The sequence below is a fragment of the Podarcis raffonei genome, chromosome 1 (genome assembly GCF_027172205.1).
Source record: "Podarcis raffonei isolate rPodRaf1 chromosome 1, rPodRaf1.pri, whole genome shotgun sequence".
Lineage (NCBI taxonomy): Eukaryota > Metazoa > Chordata > Lepidosauria > Squamata > Lacertidae > Podarcis > Podarcis raffonei.
The window spans coordinates 58,458,357-58,478,182 of NC_070602.1; the positions used below are offsets into that span (position 1 = coordinate 58,458,357).

The 19,826-nt window shown below is 43.9% G+C and overlaps 1 protein-coding gene and 1 long non-coding RNA gene across 2 annotated transcripts; one reads left to right on the forward strand and one right to left on the reverse strand.

The window, feature by feature from the left end:
- Nucleotides 1-1,932: 1,932 nt before the first annotated feature.
- LOC128402501 (uncharacterized) lies at nt 1,933-3,099 on the reverse strand. The gene is made up of 2 exons (XR_008327722.1): nt 3,039-3,099; nt 1,933-2,414 (listed from the first exon to the last, which is right to left on the reverse strand). It is a non-coding gene; the product is annotated as an uncharacterized LOC128402501 (long non-coding RNA).
- A 1,735-nt stretch (nt 3,100-4,834) lies between these two features.
- FGF4 (fibroblast growth factor 4) lies at nt 4,835-18,709 on the forward strand. The gene is made up of 3 exons (XM_053388773.1): nt 4,835-5,533; nt 9,439-9,542; nt 17,314-18,709. Exons 1-3 carry the CDS (start codon nt 5,200-5,202, stop codon nt 17,488-17,490), a joined length of 615 nt encoding a protein of 204 aa, XP_053244748.1. The 5' UTR covers nt 4,835-5,199; the 3' UTR covers nt 17,491-18,709.
- The last annotated feature ends 1,117 nt before the right edge of the window (nt 18,710-19,826 follow it).

Genomic DNA, 19,826 nt, shown 5'->3' on the forward strand with positions numbered 1-19,826 from the left:
CATCACGGGTTGACCATACTTGGTCTCTTCCCACACCCTTGGGGAATTATGGGGGTTATGCACGATGTGTGTGTGTGCGTGTTTATTACATTTTATATCTGACACCCCCCCTCAAAGGAGCTCAAGCAGGGTTTTCCCCTCCTCAATTTATCCTCACAACAACCCTGTGAGGCTACATTTGAAGGTGACCCGGAAGCTACAACTAATCCAGAACACGGCAGCTAGACTGGTGACCAGGAGTGGCCACCGGGACCATATAACACTGGTCCTAAAGGATCTTCATTGGCTCCCAGTGCATTTCCAAGCACAATTCAAAGTGTTGGTGCTGACCTTTAAAGCCCTAAACGGCCTTGGCCCAGTATACCTGAAGGAGCGTATCCACCCCCATCATTCAACCCAGACACTGAGGTCCTCCTCCAAGGGTCTTCTTCTGGTTCCCTCACTGCAAAAGAGATGTTACAGGGAACCAGGCAGAGGGCCTTCTCGGTGGTGGCACCCACCCTGTGGAATGCCCTCCCTTCAGATGTCAAGGAAATAAGCAACTATCTGACTTTACAAGACATCTGAAGGCAGTCCTGTATCGGGAAGTTTTAAATGTTTGATGTTTTATTATGTTCTGATATACAGTATGCTGTGAGCCCCCCAAATTATAAAATGATGATGATGATGTAGATTAGATTGAGAGATAGTGACTAGTCCAATGTCACCCAGTGAGCTTTATGGCTGAGTGGTCTCCCAGGTCATAGTCCAACACTCTGTTACACCACAAAGGTGTAACACACATGATAGTATGTTCATATAATGGGGAGCTGCAATTTTATAGTTTTCCTGTTTTACAAGGACACTATCAATACTAGCAGTATACAAATATGTACTCACAAAATTCTGTAACGTACTGAAGCCCCTTTTAAATTTGCCTTTCCCAAAGCTAATTCATATTATGAATTCACATTATGAAGGATTTGATCAGGGTTCTGCACATCATAAAAATGCATGCTCAACTCCACATGGACCCAAACCCCACATCCACCCAAACCCTAGCCCTTTAGCTCTGACCAAGACTTATTTTCAACCAGGGCTCACTCAAAGGCTTTGGCCAAAGCCAGTCTGCCCTTGAAAGTCACAAGGGCAGGAAACAATAACCACAGCCATCTCCTTTTGCTCATCCCAAGGACTGGGTGCCTCTCCACATTTGGAGATGGCATCAACCTCAGGGCCAATAAAACCACTGACAGACCTGTTGTCATATTCATATATATATCTGTGTGTGTATTCTCTCTCTCTCTCTCTCTCTCTCTCTCTCACACACACACACACACTGCATTTGTATCCCACCTTTTTCTCCAAGGAGCTCAAAGTGGCACACATGGCTCTCTGCTTCTTCATTTAACCCCCACAACAGTTTAGGCTGAGAGGCAGCAACTGGCCCAAGGTAACCCAGTCAACTTCATGGTCAAGTGGGGATTGGAACCCTGGTCTACCCAGGTCCTAGTCTGATGCTCTAACCACTAGACCACACTGGCTCTTTAGAAACAGCAGCCCATGTCAGTGGCCATGGTCCATTCTTATGCTAATGGATCCCCACTTAAAACAGCTGATTACATGGGCACCACTTTAAACGGGGAGTTAAAGGGGAATGAAGGAGAACCAAACCATCTTTACCTCTTAATATTTAGAATTTCAAAACAGCAGACATATTTTTTCTTTTTAAAAAAACCATACAAAGAATAAGAACAAATAAAATTCATCACAGCAACAGAAATATATTGATATATTTTAAATATATGTGCACCATTTTGTGCATGGACATTATTTGTATATTCATTTCAGGTTTTTATAGACTGAGTAATATTTGGAGCGGTGTACACAAAACCGCTTTTAAAAAACCTCTATAAAGAATACCAACAAAATTCATAGCAGAAACAGAAATAATCTGCATTGGGAGATTTAAATTTTTTAACTCCAGTAATTTTGGGTATGGGCATATTTTGGAGAGTATTACTAATCACCGGTCCTGAATGATGAAGAAAAACAACGTAAATCTGAGGCTGAGCCTCATAGCAGTCAGGCTGAGCTAGGGGTGGGAGGCGGGTCGCTTTGTGCTGGGATTTAGCGAAGGTCGGCGATTTTCGCACCTAGGTGAGCTGTCATCTGGCCCTGGGCAATTTGCTTTCTCCTCTCGCATCTGTGCTGGACCAGCGGGGAACCTCGCTGGCGTGAAAGGGAGGAAAGCCTGCGGGAAGCGAGAAAGGCCTGACTCACTCACTCACACCACGCAGCGCAGCGGCCTGTCGTCTGCTGTCCATTCATTCGTTCGCTCATTCATTCAGAATCGCAGAGAACACTTCTGACTCTCCCACCTGTTGCTTCTGAAGGACGAGTCTGGGCTCCCTCCCGAACCACCCTAAGATTACCTGGGAGCAAAAATACCCATTGCTTAATTAGTATAAAACGATCGATTATTATTATTATTACATTGCAACAGTTTGCTTGAATGGTGTTGAGGCAGACAAATAAAAAATTGAATTTCTCTGAATTTACTCGTCGAAGGTGGCATGCCTCTGAATGCCAGTTGCGGGGGAATTACCAGAGGGGAGACACTTCTTGAACTCAACTCCTGCTTACGGGCTTCCCACGCGCATCTGGGGGCTAGATGGGCCACTGGCACGGGCATAGCCACGGGGTGGCAGGGGGGCAGCTGCTCCCCTCCATCAAGTAAAACAATAGAAATACTCAACTAACTGACCAATCACGTCAGTTCTGCCCCCCAGTCCTGGCTATGCCCATGGCCCCCGGGGTCGTTTTATGTACTGTACTCACGAATATGCACGACCAAGGAGGCTCCACTGAGTTCAGCTGGGCTTACTCCCAGGCCAGGTAAAAGTGGCCTCAGGATTGCAGCATCATTGAGTGCATTGTGGGCGGGGGGGACGTACCTGCCTAGTAAACACGCCTAGGATTGCTCTAGGTACGCTGCGTTGTAGCCATCCCTTGAAACCTAAACACCTCCCCCCCCCCATGAAAGAAAGAGCTCATACGCCTCTTGTTTCCAGTGGGACGTTAATGCCCTTTAGAATAAAATCCCATTGACGGTGTAGATGACGCGCGAAATAATTGGTAGAGGTTAGAATGTTCGCGCACTTGGCACTTACAGCAGCCCTGTAAGGTAGGCCGGCATTCTGACGTCCACGCGGCTCGCATCCAAGCCACCACACCCGTTGCAGGCTGAGGCTGGGATGCGCACTGGTGCGGTCCACAGCTCACTCTCTTAGCTGTACATCTACTGAATCATTTACCTCTCCAACCCTTGTCTTGCTTCAGAAAGTCCAGGGCGGTAACTTCTACAGAGGGGGAAGGCTCGTGTATTTGTTCATTTATTAACATCATAATATAATAGGATCACAACACAGGAAAGGCAGCCTAGTCCAAACTCTTAATCACTACTCAATGTATGATCGCACGGGAGTATCGGCTTGCCCACCAGAAACCAAAGGAGGTTCCTCCGGCAATGATGCTGATGGTGTTATTGCGTCATTTTTCGAATATGCTCGAGCTCCGGTTTTGGTAGATTTTAGAATTTAGAAGCGCGTAAATGGAAATATAGTAATAAAAGAATAATTTCTCCAAATATACGTTCCTCTTCTTCTCAGCGCCTTGAGCGTCCTTCCTTGGAAGTAAAAACCCTCTGAAATTAACAGGGATTCCCTTCCAAGGAAAACGTCTTTGGGCTGGTGCTGCCAGAATAGCATATATATCTATATTCTATATATACATATAGGCAGAAAAATGACTCCAAGGAGCATATATGTAACCAGAGAACAGCTCCTCCATTGGGCTGTCAGCCTGACACTTGAAGAAGCGTCTGTGTAACCTAAAACGACCAGATACCAAAAGTATCTTTAAGATACCATTCCAATGTATCCGGGTGATCGCTCGAGAATTTGCCTCCTTGCTCTTCCAAGCTGCTAGAGCGCATTTTTGGGTCCTTAGAGTGCAAGTTTAACCCAAAGTCTGGCCTTCCTCCGCCCCGTTCCCCGCTCTCGGTTTCCCCCAGTTTAAAAGGTCCCGTTCAGATTCTCGTTTTGTCTCCACTGAGCCCTTTAATACCTTCTCTTTTGTGCGCAGTTTCCCTTACTAACTTTTCTCAAGTTCGGTTTTCTCAGTGCTTCCAACCTCTCCTTTCTTGCAACAACTGTTCTGGCCTTTCATGGAGAGTTTTGTTTTGTTTTCTTGGTGGTTGTTGTGTGTTTTTTTGCACACTCTAAAGCAATGTTACTTGGAAACAGCCGAAGCTTAAATTCCACAGACTTCCACAAAGTATGACATTGTTGGAAGGGAGACGGAGGCAGGCGTCTTGGGCATTCTTCTGCGCCTTTGGGGACTCGGACGCGCTTGGCGCGCGCTTGGCAACCAGAAAAGGGAACCGCGGCGGAAAGTGCCCTGTTAACTCTTCTTTCAAAGGGTGTGTGTGGTGGAATCCACTCTTTTTATTAAAAGTGGACTTTTTCTTTTTCTTTTAATACTCTCTGCCCTTCTTCCTCTGCCCAGCTCCGCTTGGAAGTGGCGGATGATGATCATCTCGGGGTGATCACTTCGCGTTCCGCTCAACTCAGCTGCTGCCTCCAGCACTCGGTGGTGATGTAATAGGTGCAAGCGAGGCACATGGATCTATAAATGCCGTGGCTTGAGGGGGGTCAAGGGGCTGATGGCTGAGCAGCCGGACCAGAAGATCCCCACTCGACAGGAGCCCTCTGGGACGGAGATCAAGTTCAGAAGGAGCTGGGGCTGAGTCGATCTCCCCAACGCCCCCACCTCTCTCTCTCTCTCTCTCTCTCTCTCCACCACCACGACGCTTCTGCCGGGCGCCCCCTCCCCGGGTCTTCCCCCAGCCCCTTCCCAACGTGGCTTGCTCTCCCGTGCAACCTGACCAGAGTGTCTCCAGTTCCTTGGGGGACTGAGCTGCCTGGGTTCCCTCTTTGGCACCCTCTCTCTCTCTCTCTCTCTCTCTCTCTCTCTCTCTCTCTCTCGGGCCCTCCCCCCCCCCACCGCTTTCCTCCTGTGATCTCTCCAGTCCGAAGTGGGAAGCTCTCCTCTCTCTCTCTCTCTCTCTCTCTCTCTCTCTCTCTCTCTCTCTCGGCGCGCGGAGAGGGTATATTTTTAGAGCGATCGCCTCCCTGCTCGGCACCACGTGTGCTGCCCATGTTGCTCGGAATGACTGGCCCCTCTTCGGCCTGCTTGCCAGTCTTGCTCCTGGGACTGCTGTCGCCTTGGCTGGCCGGGCGCTGCATGCCCGCCTTCGCCCAGCCCCACCAGCAGCCCCAGCACAACGACACCCTGGAGTGGCGCTGGGAGACGCTCTTCTCGCGCTCCATGGCCAGGATCCCCGGGGAAAGGAGGGAGCCCAACCGCGACGGCGACTATCTGCTGGGCATCAAGAGGCTCAGGCGTCTCTATTGCAACGTCGGCATTGGCTTCCACATCCAGGTGCTGCCAGACGGCAGGATCAACGGGATCCACAACGAAAACCGGCACAGTAAGTCGCCACCTGCGCCCACCTGGCCAGAGACTGTGGCACTCACTCTCCACGGGCGTGGGATCTGGTCACTTTGCAAAGCCCCGCCAGCCCATTCCACAATTGCCTTCTGGGGAGTTTTGACGTTCCTTTAACGACAGGGTTAAATCTCACCATTTCGGAGCTCACCGGGCAGTTTTCTCCTGGGACCCGCTGGAGGGTGTGGGAATAATGATCATCTGATGTCATCAGTCCCTTATGTTCCGGTCTGGTCTGGAGCGCATTTTCTTGCATGCAGGGAGGTGGACTAGAGGACCCTTGGGGTCTTCTCCACCAGCTCGACAGTTCTGTAATTCTACCTAGAATCGCCCGAGCAAAGGTGCTTAGTCAAGCAATGCAAGGAAAAGGAAGGGAAAGAGCGCAGGGTCTCAGCAAAGCGGGCCTGCGCTGCTTTCGATGCCACCCAGGTGATCAAGTCCCTCAGACCAATAGTATTGACCCAGCCTCCCCAAAAGCAAAAGCAAACAGATTCGGAAGCCAGCAACTTCGGAGATGCCTCCGTTAAACTGGTGGAACTAAAGGGCGTTTTGTCAGGTTTCTATGGTTAGAAAACACTTCTGCAGGCGGGGGAGAAATATGTCAGGTGTGGCGATTTTACTGTGTGTTGCTTCATCGCATTGCGCATATGCATGCATGTGAAGATGATCGCCCCTGTTGATTTGCCATTTTCATGCTGTTTCCCTTATAAATAAGTTTATTCCTTGGGCATTTTGTGTGTTTGGTCCAAGGGAAATTGCAGTGTGTGAAGAGTCTCTTAATGGGATCTGTTAGGCATTTCTACCTCCATACTCAATTTTGAAGGGGGAAAATAGTCATATATGGCAGAAGAGTATGATCAAATTATTCCATTTTTAAAGCCATTAGTCCTCATGAATGCATAGGGAAAGTGTTTAAAATACCTAATGCAAAGTGCCAGCTTGGGAACTATTCATTTTATCTTCTGTATAACAGCCCGATGCCATTCAGATGTTTTGGGTTACAACTGCCATCAGCCCCAGCCAGCACAGAGTTTGGGGGCGGGGGGGGCAACAGGTTGGGGATGACTTCTCTATCATTTAGGCAGCTATATATTCTGTGGCTGGCTGAGTTACTCTTGCTCTAGAGTGGGATACGGGAGGACGGCAATCTAAAATGTAAAAAAACCCAGCATTCTTAAATTCTGGGTTTGTAAGCTTGGTTGCATTAGGTATTTCAAATGGAGTTCGGTCCCAGAAAATAAACCACTTTGCTCGTCCCCAGCTCTGAGTTCAGGAACTGGTTACACAGAAATAAAAAGTTGCGTCACTCCCACTGTGAACAGACTAAACTGTCTTGAAGCAATTGTTGCATGGGCTCCTGGAAATACTACTACTGATCAAAAGGAATCAGGTGTTTTTCACTGTCCCAGCGGGAAGCCTCCTGGTTTGCAGTGAGACACTGCTCAAATAGCACCCCCCTTCCTTTTGCAAGAGGGTTGCAAATAGTTAATTTGGGATTCCAGATCCCACAGAAGCTCTGCCAAGAAGTTAGGGCAGTCCACTAGGAAAAGCATCTGTTAGTGACTTAACCTCATGGCCCTGTGGCTCTAATTCTAACTACGGTCCAACTGAAACAATAGGACTGGGGAGGAAGGGTTAGAGACAGCAGCATGACAAATGTTTCACATGTCCTGAAACATATTGTTACTTATTTTAACCTGGACGATGTGGGGGATCACTGCCAACCATTAAAACATGCACACACACATACACACAAACTCTTTAACCATATCTGGGTGCTTTTGTGGTGCTCTGCTGTCACTTAATGAATGGAAGGAGTTTAAAGGAGTTCTGTTCACTTAAGGAATGGAATTGCACAGGACTCCTATACACACTTACCTGGGAGAAAATCCATTCATCTCAATGGGACTGACTTCTGAGCCTGCATGCATAGAGTTGCCAATGTAGACTGATTATTAGGCAGCAAACCTCATCAGGGTCAATCTACACACATGACAACTGCCACAGAGAACCACTTCAAACCAGTCCATGTGCAATGTTTAGCACATGGAAAGTCATTCAGTGTGGCCAACCAGAAGGGGTAGTTTGACCATGTCAACACAGTTCGTTCCTTTTCAGATATCTGGGCGATCATGGGGAAAATAATAATGTGTGGTGCATGCAGGAGTAGATGTATATGGGGAGAGGAAGACTAAATTGTGTCCCTGAGTAGAGATTCACCCTACTCTGCTGAAGCATAGTGCCTTGATAAGCGTGTGTGTGTTCAAGGCTGCAAAATGAAGCTTGGCACCCAGAGCGTGATTCCTATTGTCCAGTATTATTGTGTCATTAGCCTGCATCCTTGCTAGATGCTGCCAGCTTCTAGGAGCTGAGCCTCTATCATGTAACGGTCCTTTGCTTGCATCACCACAACTTTTCCAGTAATTTTAATGTAAGTTACTTTGGCTCACTCAGTGAGAAAAGCAATTTCTTCTTATTATTAGAAGATTGATCAGTAAATAGATAGATAGATTAGATATAGGCAGTGCTTTTTTCTGAGGGGTACTCAACAGTTTGTAGTACCAGCACTTTTTTTAATGGATATATTAAAAGTTTGGTACTTACTGTAACAACTTCATGGTGAATGCCAGCACCATTTTTCTAGAAAAAGCACTGGATATATTATTATTATTTATTAAATTTGTAGACAGTCTTAGATGGGACACAGGAGGCATTGTGGGTTAAACCACAGAGCCTAGGACTTGCCGATCAGAAGGTCGGCGGTTCGAATCCCTGTGAAGGGGTGAGCTCCCGTTGCTCGGTCCCTGCTCCTGCCAACCTAGCAGTTTGAAAGTACGTCAAAGTGCAAGTACATAAATAGGTACTGCTCCGGCGGGAAGGTAAACGGCGTTTCTGTGCACTGCTCTGGTTCGCCAGAAGCGGCTTAGTCATGCTGGCCACATGACCCAGAAGCTGTATACCAGCTCCCTTGGCCAATAAAGCGAGATGAGCACCGCAACCCCAGAGTCAGCCATGACTGGACCTAATGGTCAGGGGTCCCTTTACCTTTATACAGTCCTATACCTGTAGATCTTAGGGCGTTCACAACATGAAACCACAATATAAAAAAACAGAAAATACATAATAAAAACAAAAACAAAGACAACACAATAATCCCCCCTTCCACAACATATTTTAGAAGGGTATATACAGTAGACATAGAATTATTAACAGTAGGATGTCCCTCCAACCTCCATTATCACACACTGACAGACACCAAGTTGTACATTCGCATGTTCCACTACACACACAACCATAGGAGAAAATCGCATCAACCTTACTCTATACAGCTTAGCACATGAGAGTCACCACCAAGTGGGGCAACTGAAAGTATTTTCAACAAAGTGGCAGTAACATATAGAGCAAGCCTACATCTACGCATTAGATTGCTTTAAAGAAACCAAGCCTTTGGATCCCAAAGAGATCGAAGGAATTGCTCTGAAGCTGAGTACCTTGGAGATTGCTGAACAAAGTCATCTGTTCACAATACATAGGATGTGCTTAGGAGTGGACTATTCCCAAACACTTACTTCTGAGTAGCCCCATTGATGACATCAGAAAATGGATTCAGAATTGTATCATTGCTGCTAAATCAGTATAGCATCCTCTTATCCTCTTCCAGAGGGACATCTATGTAAGGCTCTTGGAGCAAAAACAACAGAGACTGGTGGCATCCTAAAGACTAATATATTTATGATGGCATAAGCTTTCATGGACTATGGTCTATTTCATCAGATATATGAAATGTTATTCTCAGTTGCTGGTATTTGTGATTTAAGAGAACAGCAATGGCTTACACTCAGATATATCTCTTAGCTGGCTCCCTATGCATTTTCCCCCTTCTTACAGGTTTGCTTGAAATCTCTCCTGTGGAAAGAGGAGTGGTGAGCCTCTTTGGTGTTAAAAGTGGACTCTTTGTAGCCATGAACAGTAAAGGCAAACTCTATGGAGCTGTAAGTAGTCATGAACCTGCTCAACTATGTGTCTTTAACCCCCTTTTAAAAGTGTTGATGTGTTGTTTTGATGTATAATGGAGTGCTCCTGAGTCTTGACCCTCTCAAAATATATTAACATGGAAACCAATGAGAGATACCCAGCTAAGTAATGCTCAGAGCTGAGTAGTCTATTGATTTTAGTGGTTCTGCTCTAAGCAATACTAACATCGAATATCAAACAATGATTCCACTCCCTTTTTATTTGATGAAAAACTCTTTAAACTGCAGGAAAATCAGCATAGAAATATTTGAACTAATGCATATTTTAATAGTCAGGTTAGGTTACTGAGCAAGTCCCAGTGGCAGCTGTTCAGTTATCTTGGATGTGGTCTATGGTAGAGAACTAGAAGTGCTTGGGTACCTCCCTTGCCACTGGAATCTTAATGTGCAAGCTTAACGTGCAAAAAATTAAAATAAAAAATACAAGCACCTGGTCATCTTGTTTGGCAAGTTAAAGGGCAATACAAAAAGCTTCAATCTGGTAATATAAGGATTTACACATATTTGTTTTTACGAAGCGATAAAAAATAAATTCCAATTTATGTTCCAGGGACACATTTGTGTGGTGCTATTGCACAAATATATTTAAATAAAATAAAATAAGGATGCAACCCTACATACAGTACGCTTACCTGGGAGCAGTGCAGGTCCGAGAGTCTGCCACAGGGACAAAGTAGCAGTAAAGAGAGGAGGCTGTGCTTGCTGTGTCTTGACACCATCTGATGCTCTGGCCTTCCCCCTTTTCAATTAGCCTCTGCTGGAGGCTGTATTGAGTGTGACCAGTCATTCTGATGCAGAGGTCCAGTAGAATTATCTGCCCTCTGAGAAAGCCTGTGCAGGGCAGCGACGTGTCATTGGACACCAGTTCCGTGGAGAGCCACAAGCTCCCCAAAGCTACTTGATTTAGAGCATCCAAAACATCACAAAATAGTGAGCAAGCTTTTGAGTTCTTCAGAGTTTTTCTTCAACCTGGGTGTTAAATAAAATGAGCTCAGGGAAGGAAACATGGGAGAAAGAGCTGGATATGATGTTGGAGTCCCAAAGCCTGCCACTTTTCCTAGTCTTAAGATGGAGGGCCAGAAGATTTTGGGATGGGGAACTTGGACTCTGGGTTGGACTCTGAACTCCCATCAGCCCCAGTCAGCATGGCAAATGGTCAAGGCTGATGGGAGTTGAAATTCAACAACATCAGGAGGGCCACAGGCTCCCCATCCTGCTTTAGATAGTCTCAAGGAGCTCCCAGGTCGAAGGTGGTTGTGGAATTGGTGCTGCTCATCCACACCGGTATTTGCAGGGTCTGCTGAACATTGTCATCATCAAATTGCTGGCATTTTAATCTGCATTCCCCCTTACTTCAGAAAATCCAACATGGAAAAACAACACTCTCTCTCTCTCTCTCTCTCTCTCTCTCTCTCTCTCTCTCTCTATATATATATATATATATATATAATGGTTACTGGTGGTATGGAAGCTTATGCGTGCATTTCCGACAGGTACATTGTTACATGTGTAGTGATGTTTCTGTGGCCTCTAATGCTATGTTCTTACTTCCATTTCTTCTTCATTGAGGAAGCCATTTTGTTTTTAGTGGCCCAAAGGATAGGACCATGCCAGCAATTGCTGAATGCTGAATTCACATTTCAACAATCTAGTTAGGAAGAGCTGCTCTCTCAAGATCTCCATCCAAGACATTACCTTGCAGTTGGTAATGTAGCACATACCATCATGCTATAATGATAATAATATTGATTGCAATGATATTAATAATAATTCTTCAGAATGCTTGAGCAGTCAACATTATTCAAGCAAGCAAACAAACAATGGGAAACGGATATTCTACCACCATCCCTTGACAGCACAAGCCTTCAATTTGTCTATCATGACACATGATAACTAAGTCAGGTAACATTTGCTCTTGTGCACTAAGTGGCAATTTTTGGTGCATATTCACAGGTACAGAAATACCTGTGTGCATGCCCAGTATTGAAGATGGCTATGGATATATTGCATTATGGTCAACCCACTAATTTGGATGGCAAGCAGTGGAATAGCAATGAAGATCTATGACTGGAAAAATGGGAATGTGTTGAAGCTAACCAAACACACACAGGGAACAATTGGATCTGAATGACCCAGTTGTAGTCTGGAAGCAATCCCAATCTGGAAGCACCAAGCACCATTAATTAGCTAAGTCCCAGCAAAGTTCAAAAGAGCTTTCCTCTTGCACAAGGAGCTGCTGAAACTAAGAAGCAAGAAGTGCTGCTTCCCATATTTTCAAAATATAAAATCTAGCAATGACTCAGACCTATCTCCCGCACAGATTCGGTCCCTTGTAAGGTGAAGTTTGGTTTCCAATTTTAATTTTAAAAAAACATGTATTAGAGTTATCTAAGTGGGGAAAGCACATTGTGCCGCAATCTGATGAGCAATTGCACCATTTGCTTATTGGCCATTTTTTGAAAAAGGGACAAAGCAAATCAGTAAATGATATTCAGACTTCAGATACACAAATATTCACCTGATCTTCTGGAGAAGGATTTAGTTGTTTGTATGTGCATTTTTACAAACAAAAAAAATGTTTTACAAAAAACACACAAACAAGCCATACACGATCTTGAGAACAAATAGCCAAAGGCATTTCATTTCTTGAGGCCCACTTGGTTACTAAAAATAATACAAGTCTTGTTTATGGTCATTTCCAGCTGTCCTTCTCTTGTGGCCTCACTGTTTGTCTAAGCTCGTGTGAGCAGGGCTTTGAGTCCAATGATTCCGCAACAGGATCACTTTTGCATTGACTTGTCCTAAAGGGAGCTATGGATGCAAAAGGCTCACGGCTTTCATTGCAAAAGTCTTTAACCTTGGACTTCTTCTCACTTTGGGAGATATAATTGAGTGTGACGCTTCCTTTTGTTTTCTGCGTCTATAGAGATTTGTCACCAATTATCTTTTCCCTTCTGCAGTATTATAACATTTTGTGTGTTTGAGCAAAGGCCGCATCCTTTGCTCTACATCTCAGAAAAAAGCCCTTAGAGCAGCTCTGCAGCAGCAGCGGCTCAAAGGCCTTTCTATTCCTTCTAGCAGGGCTCAAAGGCAGGAACCCCTTTCCACTGTTGCTCCCCAGCAGCTGGTATCCAGTGGGTTACTGATTCCAGAAATTCCTTATAGCCATCATGACTTGTGCCTATTGATAGCCTGGTCTTCAATGAATGTCTCATTCTCCTTCAAAAGCAATCTAAACCAGTGGCCATGATCACCACGTCTTTGTGCTACTACATGCCATATAAGAACATTTGAGTATAAAATGTCCAAACCACAGTCCACAACACCTTAGTTCCAGTTGGAGAAAGTAGTTTGTGGATTACTGTGGTCCACAAGGGCCTTGAGATGCCACACTTGCATTTATGTAGCGTAATGAGTGATGGCATATGTAGTCTTTGGGTTGTAGTATAAAAATCTGCATGCAGAGAAGATGCAGGTCAGTGGAGACTTGGAACAGTGCAAGATCTTTTCTTGCAGTGTCTCTGAGAAAAAGCCAAAGCCATGGGCTTGTAATGTATCCTCTAGCTGTGATGTTGCTATCTGCAACATTTGCAAAAGTCAAGATCAGCTCAAGATTAGCAAAGTGGAGGGGAGAACTAGTGAACTTAATGTGAAGGCTCGGAAGGTCTGTGTTCCAGTGACCAGGGATTTTGATTTCCCAGGAGATGGGGCAAAATCAAACAATGGACAAGGCTTAGAATTGTGTACCTGCCAGTAACTCTGTCTAGCTTCCTGTTTTACTATATCTTCCCATTAGGTTTAGTCATTTTCCTCATCAGTGTGCTGTTCTGAACTTCAACTCTTTGCAATTTGCTTGGCGGATTCCCATCAGTTTCAGAAAATCTGTTTCTAATAAACCAACAGTTCTGACTTTGACCCTTGGATGGTGATCAGCATTCTATGATGGAGATACATGAGTGTTTCCCCCCTCCCCCCTCCCCTCCAGCGCTAGCTATTCCATATATGCTTTTAACCTGGGAAAACACCATTCTCTTTCACTCCCTACCCAAGATAGTGCATCGATACAATAAAGATTGCACTGTGGAATGTGGTAGTGCAGGTATCATTGGGGCACCTATCAGATTTTGCCTGCGATATATATGGAGATGAGCCCCACGACTCTTTCCCTATGCCATTTTGTAACTTTGAAACGCCCTATTTCAGCAAGCCACCAAGCAGTTTTATTTAGGAAGAATGCTGGGAACACAAGCAAAACTCTCCCTGCCCCTCTCCCACCCTTGCCTCTTTATACAACCTTTTTAGCTTACTCCTCCGGGGCTGAAAATTCTCCCTCTCTAGTACTAGAGTGCATAGCTCCCCTGATAAAAATCTCCCTTCGAGTCCAATCTCCCTTCTTCGAAACATCCTTAATGTAATGGAAAGATGTCTCCCTCCCACTTCATTTTTAAGGCAGCTGCCTGAGGATTTTCCATGCATGTACAGATCCTAGAGGGTTTACAGTTGCAAGTGTAAGAGGAGACTTTTCCCTGCAGTTGAGTGCATGCACCCACATGCTTCAAACAGCCAATTCATTTAGTTTAGTGTGTGTGTGTAGCATTCAGCTATGCACTACTCAGAGTAGACCCATTTAAATTAGTAGACCTAACTTAATCATGTTTCATAATTTAAATACGTAATTCAGAGTAAATCTTAGTTGACTTTGACCCATAGATTGCTGAGATGAGGCTGGAGGTCTGACTGGCCAAACAGTCAGAGAGCAGATTCCGTGGTGGAATCACTGTTGGGGTAGATATCCCCGGAATCATTATTGTGGTGGATTTCTGAGGTGGATACTGAGATCTACCCCCCAATGTGGGTCAGAAGATAGTGGAGGCTATTTGCAGTTTGTACCGTGTTGCTGGATGGAGACATGCTACTGGAAAGCATTATGTACTAGCAGCTGAAAGAGCATGCCAGTATCCTTAACTGCAGGCGGACTTGATGCTGTGTTTGTGCACCAAGCACAGATGAATCGTTTTGTAAACCCGTATGAAGCATACAGGTAGGAATGCAGACACCTGAAGATATCCAGGTGCTGAGTCCCAGTGGTGGTGGTTTGTGTGAGCAGGTATGTAAGAAGCATTTCCAGGGGGAGGGAGAAGGTGTACATTGCAGTCACAGGGGTGGGCAGCTACTGCCAACACTGTATTACCAATGCTAGTGCTTTGTTAAGGCCAAAAGCCCAGAAATGGATCTCCTAGGCCTGGAGTGCCACCGTTAAGAAACTGAAAAGTTTGGAGACAATGTAGATTTTTATTTTGCTGTTTCTAACCATTTCAGATAACCAGCATGAAGTGAGATGCTGGGCTGTGCACCAAACAAAAGATTCAGTACGGCCTACAGTTTGGCACATTGGGAAATTGCCCAATTTGATCTCAAATGCTTTGGAGGCTGCCCAGTTTGGCTTGGGTCTGAATTTGAATTCCTATTCAGAAAAAAATGAAGTGTCAGGCCTCTCCCATTAAGGGGATTTTAAAAAATGGCTGTAGCCTTTCCCTTTTGACAAAATTGGGTGAAAGTTTCATGCACCGTGTGTCTTCCTAAATGAATAAAGCCTTGCAGAAAAATAGGTCTAGAGGATTGTTTTGTTGTTGTTGTTGTTCTGGATACCTTTACTTTTTGTTTTTAATGGAACTGTCCACATATCTTCTCTATATTTGTTGGCAGAATTGGGTAAAATTTGCAGGCAAGGTTATAATAATTTAATAATAATTTCTTATTTCTACCCCCAGCCACTCTGGGTGGCTTTCAACAGAACCTTAAAAACAGAATAAAACTTCAAACATGAAAAACTTCCCTAAACAAGGCTGCCTTCAGATGTCTTCTAAAAGTTGGATAGTTGTTTGTTTCCTTGACATCTGATGGGAGGGCGTTCCATAGGGTGGGCGCCACTACCGAGAAGGCCCTCTGCCTGGTTGCACCTTATAGTGGGGTAGGAGAACTGGGGGGAGGATCCCCTTTTATTTTGTGGGCAATTTGCATAAAAGTAATGTATGTTATTCAGTGCTCTCATATAAGAAACCTGCCAAATTACAGGCAAGCAGGTCTGGGGTGCATGTGCTAGGTGCATATAAAAATTATGGGTTTTTTTAAGGGCTGGGGGAGAGGAGCGAACCTGTTTCCCTCCCTGTAGTTTTGTAGGCCATGAGATTAGTATGAAAATGGCATCTTACCAGGAAAGTAAGATGTAACATTTCAGAAGGATGGGTGCTGGGGCTACAGAGTTACAAGGAATGGGAAGACAAAGAGCTTCACTTCTGCATTCTTTTTAATCGGCACCAAAGATCTCAGAAATACACTTCACAACAGATTTGACAGGCGTGGATTGTGGACTGTGCGTCTCTCCCAGGCCACACCCCTCACTTCCCCTGCTCTGTGTTCTCCGTTAGTGCTTTTCCTGGCTGGAATGTTCCCTTAAACTGTGATAATGTGATGGAGAGGGTGTGTGTGTGTGTGTGTGTGTGTGTGTGTGTGTGTGTGTGCATGCGAAATCCTTTGGTTTCTGTGTGGTTGCAATGTAGCCTAATGTTGCTCCACCCACTTTTGCCTATGACCACACCAACCACTGGCATGCAGCATTCAGAAGGGAATCCACAGCAGACCTACAGCATTTGCCATCCCTGTGCATGGATTTAGGTACCCACTCTTATCCTGTTTTCTCTGATCTATCATGTGGGTGAATATGCCATTAGGGCAGGCTGCTCATGAGTGGCTTGTGGATCTCAGAGGATTGAGCCTGATTGAATGTGTCCACGACACGTCAATAAAATCTCCATGTGGAAGTGCTCCTAGTCTAGGCATGGATTATTTGTGTTCATTCATAAATCTGTTCTGTCCAATTTCCTCATCAATCTGCATATGTTTTTAAAACTCCTTTATAAAACTGCATTGTTAAAAGTATTTTCCCCTCAGTATCTACAATTTTTTGTACATATTTCATTTGAAAAATACATATTTTCTGTATTACAACCTAAAATGCACATTTCATTTGCATATTGGTACTTTTTTTTTTTTTACCCAAGAATTGTATTGCAAACTTCAGAAAAATGCAGAAACCACAGTGCCCCTATCATGTAACGTTTAAAAATGGTGATGGGATGAAATTCTTGAGCAGCCCTCCAAGCATGATTCCAAGCCTGTGGGGTTTTTTTTTAAAAAAAATCATGGTCTCTGTCTCAAAAGGGCAATTTGAAGCCTCAGTTGTACAGTATGATACACTTGAAAAGAAAACTAGAAAAAAGTCAGCTGCTGAGGTGTATCGTTCCTGCACCTGTTCTACAAAACAAACAAATCTTTTCTACATTTAACTCCCTGTTCTGCAAGAAAGAGCTTGTAGTCCCTGTGGCTCACAGGAAATATTAATGAACGCAAAATGGAGCATCAAATACCACTTGTGTGAAGTTAACTTTCTGTCTGCTGTGCAGCTATGAGAAGGCACAAGAGTCCTCCCCCCCCCCAAAAGTTGTCAACCTCTAAATTCTCCTGTCAAATACTTTGAGAAATATATTATTCTTGAAAAGTGGTATACAGATGTGCTAAGAGAAATATAATAGCATATTTATTTTTTATATTTATTTAATTTTGTAGACCGCTTTGTTTTTCAGCAGAAATCTCTGGCTTCTGATCCCTAACAGAAAACTTCCATCGTTCTCTCTCCCTCCCTCCCTCGACCCCCAAATTCTCATTTCAGAACCATTTCAACGATGAGTGCAAATTCAAAGAGATCCTGCTGCCCAACAACTACAACGCCTACGAATCCCAGATCTACCCGGGGATGTACATAGCCCTGAGCAAAAACGGACGAACAAAGAAAGGCAACAAAGTCTCTCCCACCATGACAGTGACACATTTTCTTCCTAGGATCTGAGCGCTTGTCCCTTCAGACTTCACCTCAGGGAAGTGGGGAGGAGGCGAGAGACCCGAGAGGCGGAGGAGGGGAAACCTATGGTGCACTTTTCTTTTAAGAGTTTTATGCAAGAGTAGATGTAAGATATTTAAATTATTTAATTCTGTATATATTGCCAGAAAGTTATTTATAGTTCTGATTTTTAAAAAAGAAATTCCTTTTAAAAAAAAAGACAAAAAAAGCATAAAACAAAATCCTCCGACTTAAGCTATTCATTGCACAATGCAACGACAGAGGACTCTTTTGCATTGTGGCTTATTTTACTTTGTTTTGGGTAAGTTATCACAGGTGTGCTGCTATTATGTGTTGTTGTTTTTTAAAACGTGAAATCCGATTCCTATATTTACAATGTTTTGCACTGTTCTCTGTGTTGTACAGTGTTGGCTAGTGAACATGATTTTTTTGTTTTGTTTTGTTTTTTTAAAGAAACCAATGATAACTGCCAGGTAATGTCTTTAGTCTTTGAAGAATGAGTGGGCAAAACCTCCCTCTTGTTCTGATGCCAGCTTGCTGCAAGCAATGCACAATGTCTGACCTCCTTTTGTGCAGCATTGCTGTTTCATTGAAATGGTATCAGTTTACTTCTGGTGCAGAAAGTGCAGTGTTGAAGTACCACCCTGAAAAGCTGTTTTTAGATCTGCTGCTGCTGAACTCTGAACTTCCCTGCAGTCAATCTCTTCGGAGCCCCTGAGACGCAATTCACCAAGTAATATGGGAGAATGACTCTTTTGAACTAACATGGAGGCTGCTCAGCAGCAGTGCTTGGTGAATTGTGCCCTTAGCAGACAACTCTTAAACATATAGAATCAATTTCCAGGAATATTAGTCTATTTTAACTTTAAAAACAAAAACAAAAAACTGGACAAAAGCAAACCTTTTGACCCATCAGTAACTGTGCTCACTTTCTTTCCCCCATCAAGGTTCACACTGTGTGAAACCAGTAGGCCACAATTAATTAGTAACATTTAATTTAAATGTGATAACTCTATTACTCTTCCCTGCCAAATGCGTAATTCTGGCAATGTCTGAAGAGCATGTCATCAAAAAAGATCTCTCTCTCTCTCTCTCTCTCTCTCTCTCTCTCTCTCTCTCTGATATGGCCAGATGACTGAAGTTTCTCTACATCCTTATTGATGTATTGATGTATTGTTCCTCTTCTTCCTTATTGATGTATTGTTTTTAATGCTGCTGCCTTTAAGGCTGCAATCCATAACCCACTACAGTATGTCTAAGTTACCTTAGAACACATTGCTGTAACAGAAACTGGTTTCGATGCTCTGGTTGGTAGCTGTGCTTGCTGCAAAGTGATCATCTGAGTGATCGCCAGAGATGCACGAGGGCAGTCCCTCGCTGGGAAAGGGCCTGTTAGTGGTATGCTTGGAGATGAGTCATTCCAGTGATCACCGGCACTGCTAGCAGCTGGAGATACAGCTCTCCTACTTTCTTTCTTTTTTTAAAAAGATGTTTATTAAAATTTTCAAAGTTAATACAATAAAGATATAAAAATCAAAAAGGAAAAGGAAAAAAATATGAAAAAACAAAAGAAAAAAAAGATACATAAAAATTAAAAACACATTAAGTTCACAATAATTTACTTTCATTGACATATTTTCCCGACCTCCTCATACCTCCCCTTTTTGTATTCCAATTCAAATTATTGATTCAGCAAATCCTTAACCATAATTCTTAACCTAATTCCACCTCTCTTTTTTTCCCCTATCCCTCAGAACATTACAGCTGAAAACCTCTTAAATTCCATCCAACATCATTCTAACATTCATTAATTTTACAATATTTCTGTAAATAATCCTTAAATTTCTTCCAATCTTCTTCCGCCGATTCTTCTTCCTGGTCACGGATTCTGCCAGTCATTTCTGCCAATCCCATGTAATTGATCATCTTCAACTGCCATTCTTCAAGAGTGGGCAAATCCTGTGTCTTCCAGTACTTTGCAATAAGTATTCTTGCTGCTGTTGTGGCATATATAAAAAAAGTTTTGTCCTTCTTTGGCACCTGTTGGCCGATTATGCCTAGAAGAAAGGCCTCTGGTTTCTTCAAGAAGGTATATTTAAATACCTTTTTTAGTTCATTATAAATCATTTCCCAGAAAGCCTTAATCCTTGGGCACGTCCACCAAAGGTGAAAGAATGTACCTTCACTTTCCTTACATTTCCAGCATTTATTATCGGGCAAGTGATAAATTTTTGCCAGCTTGACTGGGGTCATGTACCACCTGTATATCATTTTCATGATATTCTCTCTTAAGGCATTACATGCCGTAAATTTCATACCTGTGG